Source organism: Sinocyclocheilus grahami, unplaced genomic scaffold, assembly GCF_001515645.1.
Source record: "Sinocyclocheilus grahami isolate Dianchi unplaced genomic scaffold, SAMN03320097.WGS_v1.1 scaffold2207.1, whole genome shotgun sequence".
NCBI lineage: Eukaryota > Metazoa > Chordata > Actinopteri > Cypriniformes > Cyprinidae > Sinocyclocheilus > Sinocyclocheilus grahami.
This window is the reverse complement of record NW_015507386.1, coordinates 61501-73560: the sequence shown is the minus strand read 5'-3', so window position 1 is coordinate 73560 and position 12060 is coordinate 61501. Positions and strand designations below refer to the sequence as shown.

Sequence of the window (12060 nt, the reverse complement as noted above, 5' to 3'; positions counted from 1 at the left end):
AAAGCAGTGTTAAGTCGCTGGGGTATATTTGTAGCAATAGCCAACAATACATTGTATGGGTCACAATTATACATTTCTCTTTTATGCCAAAAATCATTAGGATATTAAGTAAAGATCATGTTCCATGAAGATATTTTGTAAATGTCCTACCGTAAATATATCAAAACTTAATGTTTGATTAGTAATATGCATTGCTAAGAACTTCATTTGAACAACTTTAAAGATGATTTTCTCAATATTTAGATTTTTTTGCACCCTCAGATTCCAGATTTTCAAATATTGTCCGATCCTAACAAACCATACATCAATGGAAAGCTTATTCATTCTGCTTTCAGATGATGCATAAATCTCAATTTCATAAAATTGACCCTTATGACTGGTTTTGTGCTCCAGGGTCACATATATCAATCTATCATTGATTTGAAGTTCTATGCATGGAGTGCCATGTAAATACAATGGTATATTAATATTTTAATCACGGGTTAATCAATGTACTGTGGTACCGCTATAGTATATGAAAGAGTCAACTTCATGAACATCAGCTTTAACTCGAGTCTCTTACTAGAGAACATTTCTGGAATAAACATCTTCAACACTGACACAGAGTTTGAGATGAACCAGAGCGTGATGTATTTTAAACAAGACTATTGATTTGAACTATCTGTTGTCAGTCTGTAAGGTAGGGTACATTCATTCACTCTCTCTCTCTCTCACACACACACACACACACACACACTGCAAGTATGAATAAAAATGGCCATACTGCACTTCCTCAGTCACATCACTTTATATTGTTATGTGTGTAAAGCATTATAAAGTAATGTTACTTTTGTAAACACGTACAGTTACTTTTGTAAAACACTGCAATATTGTTACTTCACAAATGCTGCTCATTTTGTAAACATTGTTACTTTTGTGAACACTGCTACAGTTGTCACTGTGAGTTCTGTTATGTTTTAGAAACATAGCTACTTTTGTATACTGCAACACTTTTCATTTGTAAAGGTTGTTACTTTTGTAAACACTGCTATATTGTTGCTTTGTAAATTCTGTTATTTTTTAGAAACATTGCCGCTTTGTTACTTCTGTGAACACTGCTACAGTTGTCACTGTGAGTTCTGTTATGTTTTAGAAACATAGCTACTTTTGTATACTGCAACACTTTTCATTTGTAAAGGTTGTTACTTTTGTAAACACTGCTATATTGTTGCTTTGTAAATTCTGTTATTTTTTAGAAACATTGCCGCTTTGTTACTTCTGTGAACACTGTTGAAAACACTGTAAAATTGTTACTTTGTAAACACTGTTAATTTTGGAAACACAGTTACTTTTGTTAAACACTGCAACATTGTAACTTGGTTTTGGAAACAGCCGATACTGTTCATTCTGTAAACACTGTTACTTTTGGAAACGCTGCTACAATGTTGCTTTGTAAATGTTATTTTCAGAAACATTGTAACACTGTGATTTCATTTCAACTAACAAGTACATAGTCGTCATATTCATGTCATATGCTACAAAAACATTTTCCTCCAAACTACCACAGATACTATGGTTATTGTTTCTGATATAAAACCACAATACTACTGCGAGATCTGCTTTAAACAGTCTGTCATTTTGATTCATTTCTTATTGGCTGACAGCGATAAATACCAAGTTGCCACAGTTTGGTAGTAACGTGAACCAAATACTTTGGTGTAAACTGTGGAAATACAAAAAAGATCTCAGCAACAGCTTTCAACACCGCTACATTGTTACTTTGTAAATGCTGCCATTTTTAGAAACATTGTTACTTTGTTGCTCAGACCTCAATGTGAACTCATTTCTCAACAAATGTTCTGAGCTGCTCCACGGTTTTTTGTGAGCTTACTAAATGAACCGTGTCTGTTTTATTCCTCCACAGATGTGTTTTAGGAGAAACATCTGACCTCATGAGGAGCAACCAATAAAACTTTCCTCTGAATTGAGTGAAGCACAGCATTAGTTGATCAGTAAAATCCATCCCTTATGAAAATTAACCATGCTTTTAACTATAAATAAAACCAAAAAAACATGGTTAATATAGTTAAACCATGGTAACCACAAAATAACCATGGTTTTGCAGCACTATTTGTATTTGTAGTAAAACTGTGGTCATACAAATAGTAATCAATACGGCTAAAAGCATGGTCACTACAGTTTTGCTCTAATAAATCCATGGTTCATTTTCGTAAGGGATTAACATTGAAAACAACAATACTGCATCCTCATGTTTTTCCTGAAGTCATTTTTCATCTCTTTTATGTTTCGTCTTTTATTTGGGAAGAAAGACTCGGACACGGATCTCTTTGCTATTGCCTTCATTTGGACGTCAGAAAGACGTGTGTCTCGTTCAGTGGGCTGCTCTGTACACACACTGCTGGCCCTTCTTGAGGCTCTGTGATCACAGTTCCTTCATTAGTTACAGATCAAACACAGAATTACTCACTGGTCACATTATTGCATACTTCATACTGTGCGCTTGGATTACTCTGAGTTTTGATTTGATTAATTGTTTCCACAAAAACATTATTCTGCGATATAAAAATAAATAGCAATTCATTTGGGCAAGAAAACGGGGCTGTTTTAAAATATCTAAGCACTGAAACATGCATCACTGAGGGACGTACAGAAACACAAGAACTGTGTTAACAAGAATACAACACCGTACTAACAAAAGAACACAAGCGTGACTCTCCAGCTCTTGTTTCACCCCCAAATCATCAGAAAATCAGAAATGGTGTAAAATATGCAGTAAAATATTTTGCATTAAAATCATGTGAATTTGGGGATTAAATGTGTTTGTCTTGAAAATGTCTTAATGCTTGTAAAATACATACATATACATAACATAGATTTTTTATAGTATATGATTTTTTTATATTATTAATATATTATATTATTAATTATTATTTGTATATTATTATATATATATATATATTTATAATATATTAATATTATATGATTTATAATATATATATATAGAGAGAGAGGTATATATATAATATGATTTAAGGGTGAAATTTGAGTAGGTCATGATCTTGACAGGTTTCATGAAATGCATCAAAATAACCACGTCCATATTAAATATCTCTATACAGTGTGATGTGATGAACTGGGAATTATTATTCATAATTAATCAATGAAACACATTCATGCGCCCTCATTTCAGATTCACACACACACACACACACACTCACACACACACACACACACACACACTGCAAGTATGAATAAAAATGGCCATACTGCACTTCCTCAGTCACATCACTTTATATTGTTATGTGTGTAAAGCATTATAAAGTAATGTTACTTTTGTAAACACGTACAGTTACTTTTGTAAAACACTGCAATATTGTTACTTCACAAATGCTGCTCATTTTGTAAACATTGTTACTTTTGTGAACACTGCTACAGTTGTCACTGTGAGTTCTGTTATGTTTTAGAAACATAGCTACTTTTGTATACTGCAACACTTTTCATTTGTAAAGGTTGTTACTTTTGTAAACACTGCTATATTGTTGCTTTGTAAATTCTGTTATTTTTTAGAAACATTGCCGCTTTGTTACTTCTGTGAACACTGTTGAAAACACTGTAAAATTGTTACTTTGTAAACACTGTTAATTTTGGAAACACAGTTACTTTTGTTAAACACTGCAACATTGTAACTTGGTTTTGGAAACAGCCGATACTGTTCATTCTGTAAACACTGTTACTTTTGGAAACGCTGCTACAATGTTGCTTTGTAAATGTTATTTTCAGAAACATTGTAACACTGTGATTTCATTTCAACTAACAAGTACATACAGTCGTCATATTCATGTCATATGCTACAAAAACATTTTCCTCCAAACTACCACAGATACTATGGTTATTGTTTCTGATATAAAACCACAATACTACTGCGAGATCTGCTTTAAACAGTCTGTCATTTTGATTCATTTCTTATTGGCTGACAGCGATAAATACCAAGTTGCCACAGTTTGGTAGTAACGTGAACCAAATACTTTGGTGTAAACTGTGGAAATACAAAAAAGATCTCAGCAACAGCTTTCAACACCGCTACATTGTTACTTTGTAAATGCTGCCATTTTTAGAAACATTGTTACTTTGTTGCTCAGACCTCAATGTGAACTCATTTCTCAACAAATGTTCTGAGCTGCTCCACGTTTTTTTGTGAGCTTACTAAATGAACCGTGTCTGTTTTATTCCTCCACAGATGTGTTTTAGGAGAAACATCTGACCTCATGAGGAGCAACCAATAAAACTTTCCTCTGAATTGAGTGAAGCACAGCATTAGTTGATCAGTAAAATCCATCCCTTATGAAAATTAACCATGCTTTTAACTATAAATAAAACCAAAAAAACATGGTTAATATAGTTAAACCATGGTAACCACAAAATAACCATGGTTTTGCAGCACTATTTGTATTTGTAGTAAAACTGTGGTCATACAAATAGTAATCAATACGGCTAAAAGCATGGTCACTACAGTTTTGCTCTAATAAATCCATGGTTCATTTTCGTAAGGGATTAACATTGAAAACAACAATACTGCATCCTCATGTTTTTCCTGAAGTCATTTTTCATCTCTTTTATGTTTCGTCTTTTATTTGGGAAGAAAGACTCGGACACGGATCTCTTTGCTATTGCCTTCATTTGGACGTCAGAAAGACGTGTGTCTCGTTCAGTGGGCTGCTCTGTACACACACTGCTGGCCCTTCTTGAGGCTCTGTGATCACAGTTCCTTCATTAGTTACAGATCAAACACAGAATTACTCACTGGTCACATTATTGCATACTTCATACTGTGCGCTTGGATTACTCTGAGTTTTGATTTGATTAATTGTTTCCACAAAAACATTATTCTGCGATATAAAAATAAATAGCAATTCATTTGGGCAAGAAAACGGGGCTGTTTTAAAATATCTAAGCACTGAAACATGCATCACTGAGGGACGTACAGAAACACAAGAACTGTGTTAACAAGAATACAACACCGTACTAACAAAAGAACACAAGCGTGACTCTCCAGCTCTTGTTTCACCCCCAAATCATCAGAAAATCAGAAATGGTGTAAAATATGCAGTAAAATATTTTGCATTAAAATCATGTGAATTTGGGGATTAAATGTGTTTGTCTTGAAAATGTCTTAATGCTTGTAAAATACATACATATACATAACATAGATTTTTTATAGTATATGATTTTTTTATATTATTAATATATTATATTATTAATTATTATTTGTATATTATTATATATATATATATATTTATAATATATTAATATTATATGATTTATAATATATATATATAGAGAGAGAGGTATATATATAATATGATTTAAGGGTGAAATTTGAGTAGGTCATGATCTTGACAGGTTTCATGAAATGCATCAAAATAACCACGTCCATATTAAATATCTCTATACAGTGTGATGTGATGAACTGGGAATTATTATTCATAATTAATCAATGAAACACATTCATGCGCCCTCATTTCAGATTCACACACACACACACACACACTCACACACATGACATCAAAACTGGACGCGTGTGAATGGAGGGAAGAGCAGAATATTTCTATACGAGTTCAAAACACGCTTACAGCTCTCACATCCACCAACCAAACCCTGTCAAAGCAAAGGATTGTGGAATCTGTCCTTTGGTCCAATACTCTGTTTATAAAAACATCCACCGCTAGAGGACGTCTGCTCGTCTCCTAGCTTAAAAACATCATCAAACGTCAAAACGTGCCGCGAGGCAGAGCTACATCGGTTGATAGGTTAAAATCGTAAAAAAACACTTTTGCTTTTTCACTTTTGTTTAGCTTTTGTCTGTGGCCGCCTCCCTGTGAGTCGTTTCCTGTCTGAGACGCGACTGTTGCCGTGGAGACGGCGCGGTGTCTGCAGTGGGCGTGGTCAGATGGAGTAGGTGGAGCTTTCTGACTGCTGGCGGATGTAGCACTGGAAGCTCTGATCACCGATTGGATGTTCCCTGTAAACACAAACAAAAGTTAATCAGTAAGTCAAAGCACTGTCTTTTTTTTATCCAGTATTATTTTAGGATTCTTTGTATACTATTATAGTATGCATTAATATTTTGAATTAGATTTTATTTGTATATTTTCAGTTGTCAATTTAATTTTAGTTTATGTGCTTTTGTTGTTTTTATTAGTTTTTATATATGGCTTTATTTCTCTTATTTTTAAGTTTTAGTAATATTACGTGCTTTTTTGTCATTTTTATTACCTTTTTAATATTTCTATTTGTCTCTATTTTTAAGTTTTAGTAATTTTGTTATGTGCTTTGTCATTTTTATTAACTTTTTGTATTTCTATTCATCTTTAATTTTAAGTTGTAGTAAATTTTATGTGCTTTGTCATTTTTATTAACTTTTTGTATTTCTATTTATCTTTAATTGATTTTTATTTCAGTTTTAGTCATTTTGTTATGTGCTTTTGTCACTTTTATTAGAATTTATCTATTTCTATTTATCTTTATTTTGTTGTGCTTTTCTGAATATTTCTATATACCTTTAAGTTATTTTATTTCAGTTTTAGTTTTATTTATTAACTCAAACTTGTTTTATTGCACAGCTCTATATATGAAATGGGAAACATTTATTCTATTCAACTTTATCCACATACATGCATTATAGCTATGTAAATATATATTCTATATATCAAATCTCAACTGTCAGATGTTCTTTTTTGTCAAAAAATATAACTATATTATCGTCCAGCTCTAATATGTTAAATGCAACTTTAAGACATGAAGATATTAAGATATTATAAACAATAACATCATGATTTTCTGCTTTGAAACGATGTGCATAGTGAAAAGTGCTATATAAATACACCTGACTTGGCTTGTGATACTCACTGGCTGCCGTACTTGGTTTTCCTGAACTTGTCTCGTTTGTACTGCATGTGCTGCTGCTCCAGTGTCTGTACGGCTGAGATGACGAGTCTCAGGGTTTTATACGTCTCCTGCGGGTCGTCGATCACAAACGTGGAGTATTCCTCCTGCTCAGGACCGTCGTACACAGACTTACTGCCACAGGCCTCTGGATAGACAGATGAGACACGCTGATGCATCGTACTGACTCACGCCAGCAACCTCATTCATCATTTATCAGTCAGATTTCATCAGAAATATCTTAATTTGTGTTCTGAAGGTCTTACGGGTTTGGAACGACACGAGGGTGAGTAACTAATGACAGAATTTTTGGGTGAACTACCCTTACCAAAAAGTAGTATACTTCCAAGTTTATTTTATTATGTATACTTAAGTAAAGTTCAAGTATATTTTTAAGTACACTTAATGAAGTAAGAACACAAATATCAGTGTACTAGTAGTATACTTGTAAGTGTACTATTTCAATACTCCTTGGGACTAAATTGGCCCACTTTCTAGTATATAAAAGTATACTTTAAGTATAACAGTAGTAAACATTGAGTACACAACTAGTTTACATCTATGTTTTTACTTTGTACTGCAACTATACTAAAAGTGAACTTATATGAATACTGATAGTTTACTAATTAAATACTTGTAGTAGCATTTTTAGTACACTTTAAAGTATAGTCTCAGTAAACTACTAGTTTAGTGGTTTTATACTGCAAGTATACTCGTAAGTTCTTTAAGTGAACTTTACATCATACTATAAGTATACTATTATGTCCCTATTTAGGTATTAATGTGTATATATTTTGTTATGAATATCTGAACATACAAACATCAAAAGAAAGAACAGCGTATCTGCTTGTAAACAAAAACATTTTATTCTAGCTTCATGCATTCTTTTTTTATAAACATTTGAATGTGGGTAAGTTTCATAAATTAAAAAAATAAATAAATAAACAACATTTTGAACACAAAGCTGAAAAAGGCTATGAATTGGATTCAGAATGATAATCAAAACGTAGACGAGTTGATCAACACCCCAAAGCTTGACAGTCATTATTACCTCTTCATTGGTCGACATTACATCGACGTTGCACAGTTTTGATGCTGTTTTATGTGTGTATATATTTTGTTATGAATATCTGAACATACAAACATCAAAAGAAAGAACAGCGTATCTGCTTGTAAACAAAAACATTTTATTCTAGCTTCATGCATTCTTTTTTTATAAACATTTGAATGTGGATAAGTTTTATAAATTAAAAAAATAAATAAATAAACAACATTTTGAACACAACGCTGAAAAAGGCTATGAATTGGATTCAGAATGATAATCAAAACGTAGATGGAGTTGATCAACACCCCAAAGCTTGACAGTCATTATTACCTCTTCATTGGTCGACATTACATCGACGTTGCACAGTTTTGATGCTGTTTTATGTCTGATGATCGTGTTAGATTACATGTGGAAGCATCTGTTGTTTCGGTTTCTTCTTCGCTTGTGTTTTGGAAATTCTGTACAGAAGATGTGTACTAGCGCCCCCTACAGTATCACAATGAAAACACGGATTCTAGGAGCACAAGTATAGCTCAAATATATAAAGTATAAGTTTATAAGTATATTTAAATGTCATTTTAAGTATATTTTTGAGAAGTACATACAAAGTAGACTGAAAGTATACTTTCCTATTTTAGTTTAAAAGAAGTATACTAATAGCACACTTGAATAAACTTCTTTTTCGTAAGGGTATCCCTTTAATTCAAGTACTTTGAAGTCAGACTTGACCACCACTGGACGCAGTGTAAATCACTTTGGATAAGTGAATGTAAATGTGACAGATTTGAATATAGTAATTATTCAGTAGTGTGATACTGTACCGTGTGTTCACTCTCACTCACCCTGCATCTTGACTAGTTTGGCCATGTATGTGCTGTAGAGCGAGTAGATCCGCTCCGTCTCTCGGTCTCCGTCTACATCCAGCTGGATGTTGGCTGGAAGTCCCCTGAAGCACAGAAACACAGACGCAAACGTTTCTGTATTACACGCTTTCTAAAACAAGGCATTATCTACAGTAATTAAATGTGCACTTATTTGCATCCATAAATCTGCAGCACATAAATCTGAAGATTGGATGAATCCAGGTTCACAATTCTTGTTTGATTTTGTTGACAGACAGAAAACAAACTCATTTTCACCATGTTTATAGGAGTAAAATGTTGTATAAATCAGTTTGAATGAAATACGAACAAACCTTCAGAACACAGACAGGAAAAAAACAGTAAAGTTTGCTGTTTATAAAAGACAAATCTCTTTAAAGATTGAAATCTACAGACGCAAATAGAGAAAGTGCAATAAAATAAATGTGTATTTTGCACGGTTTCCTTCCTCTAGAATGAAAGAAGAGACATGAAATGGAGCAAAATAAACCAAAATCACAAAACTGCGAGTAGATAAAACACGAATAGATAAAGCGTAATAAAATTATATTAAATAAAAACAATTAAACATATAAAATATGAAATAAATAGATCAAATCCAAATGGATAAAGTGTCAAAAATTAGATTATTATATTAAAAAAATTTTTTTTTCACTTGTGTGGAAGACAAATGGAAGCAAAATAGACTAAAATGTAAAAAAAACAATGGTTTTGTCTGTAGTGTCTTGACTTAAAAACGCAAGCAATTAAATGAAATGAAGAAAAAAAAACAAGGTTTTTGTTTGTAAACTACTTTTAACTTTTTTTAGAAAACAGCATCATGTGCAAAACGCTGCAAAAGATGTGAGGCATCAATAGTTTTGATGATCACAACAAACAAAAAATATCATAACAGTGTAATTCCTAGTAATGCCAGTAATTCAAAATTGCAATTTCCTGTGTTTCTCTATTAAAACAACAGCGGTTGAGTAAGTGCATTTATTCAGAAACCACAATCGCAAACAATAGTCGAGATCTCATGACAGAACACAGACGCTTTCATTTAGATCGCTAAACTCCAGCGTGTTTGTCGCTGTTTTCAGATCAAGGTTGCCAGATTGCAGAAAATAAACAAAGCGCCGAGCAGAAAATGTATCAATGTAACAGCGAAGCTCTGATTCTGGGATTAGAACTCTTGATATCTGGCAACCGCACTCATGAGGCGTGTAGAGCAGTCCGCAATAACATTGTCTTTTTTTGACGAAAATAAAAATAGTTTTTTTGTAAAGTTTGAATTTTTTTTAATACATTTTAGTCTCGTCTTTTTTTGTCAACGAAATTGCATGTTGATATAGTCACAGTTATCGTTTGTTGACCTTACTGTCGTCTCGTCTTAGTCATGGGAAAAAAACTGTCACCGAACATTTTTCATCATAGTTTTCATTAACGAAATGAACACTAGATGCGACAGAATCAATCAAATATCACAGCCAATCAGAAGCGTGCGTGGGCGGAGCCTCTCTGGAAGCACACTGCACTCACAACAAAATAGATAAGTTTATAATCTAATTCATAAATATCAAACCTTTTTAACATCATTAAATGTACATACCGAGTGACTGATTGTTATGGAATACACTCGTTGGTTCGCAGTGAGTTTAACGTACATGTTGGCTCTGATTTATTTTCAAGATCTGAGGTAAACTTGCTTTTAGTTTGGTTTAAGGTCACGCAAAATGATATTTAAACTCATATTAGACACGCTTAATTTTGAATAAAGCACATAATCACCTGAGATTATCTACTGTCATATAGTTTTAATGTTTCTGTTACAGCTGCGACGTCACGGAAATAGAAATTCATCCCGTATTTAAGGCATCAAAGAAGCATCCCGTACGAAAGCTATAGCCTATCACTGCAAAAAATATTTTCTTTCTTAGTATTTAAGTCTTGTTTTCTAGTATACATATCTAAAAATTCTGGAATTAAGGTGAATTTACTTGACAAGTAAAATTACTTAATATATTATGTCTTGTTTTCTGGAAAAAATTATCCAAATTTTGTTAGTTTTTGCTTAAAACAAGTAAAAATATCCACTAGTGGGGTAAAAAAATACTCTTAATTCAAAGGCTAAACAAGATTATTTTTCTTACCCCACTGGAAGATATTTTTAATTTGTAATTAGTTACTTTTTTAGGGAGTAAGGCAATATTGTAATGATGGTCTGAAGTCTTTTCTCAGCTGTGTTTAGCCTCAGAAACAGGAGCGTTGTGTTCCTGATGTGCGCAGACTCACCCTGTGCATGGCGTGCAGCCGGGAGCCGAGTCCGCAGACAGCTTGCAGCAAAGCCAGTGTCCGTTGAGGAACGCCGACGGGTGGTAAGTGCTCAGACGCTTGCGGTTACACTGACTGACTTTGGTCAGGATGTCGATCCAGTCACGCGCCTCCACACAGTTATTGGCCTGGATGTAGAGCGCCCTCTCCGGCTGGATGACCTGGAACATCTGCAGGAAAACCACAGCACTGCTGCAGGTGATGTCTATGAAACAATCAAATCTGACCCTGGAGCACAAAACCTGTCATAAGGGTCAATTTTGTGAAATTGAGATGTATGCATCATCTGAAAGCTGAATAAATAAGCTTTCCATTGATGTATGGTTTGTTAGGATAGAACAATATTTGAAAATCTGGAATCTGAGGGTGCAAAAAAATCTACATATTGAGAAAATCATCTTTAAAGTTGTTCAAATGAAGTTCTTAGCAATGCATATTACTAATCAAACATTAAGTTTTGATATATTGACAATAGGAGATTTACAAAATATCTTCATGGAACATGATCTTTACTTAATATCCTAATGATTTTTGGCATAAAAGAGAAATGTATAATTGTGACCCATCCATTGTATTGTTGGCTATTGCTACAAATATCCCCCAGCGACTTAACACTGCTTTTGTGCTGCAGGGACACATATGTGAATCTGAAGATGTTGATTTTTTTGTTTGTTTTAAGTGTAAATAATTAGTTTGTTTAATTGATCACAACATTAGAATGATTTACACTTGTACATCAAAGTAGTTTCTTTTAGCATAATGTGACAATATTAAACAGATCAAGCCTTTTCTGTGCTGAGCACTGCTGTGTGTGTGATGCTCCTCTGCAGCAGCAGGTGTCAGTGTGAGACCCACACAACACACAACACACAACACACA

The 12060-nt window shown here is 33.4% G+C and overlaps 1 protein-coding gene across 1 annotated transcript in view; it reads right to left on the bottom strand.

The window, feature by feature from the left end:
- Positions 1–5354: 5354 nt before the first annotated feature.
- LOC107574389 (ras GTPase-activating protein 3) overlaps positions 5355–12060 on the bottom strand; it is a 52100-nt gene continuing 45394 nt past the window's right edge. The window contains exons 21-24 of the mRNA XM_016260826.1: positions 11143–11351; positions 8830–8933; positions 6907–7090; positions 5355–6019 (exon numbers count right to left, since the gene is read on the bottom strand). Coding sequence (XP_016116312.1) covers positions 5944–6019; positions 6907–7090; positions 8830–8933; positions 11143–11351 — 573 coding nt within the window. The 3' untranslated portion in view covers positions 5355–5943. The remainder of the gene's footprint in view (positions 6020–6906; positions 7091–8829; positions 8934–11142; positions 11352–12060) is intronic.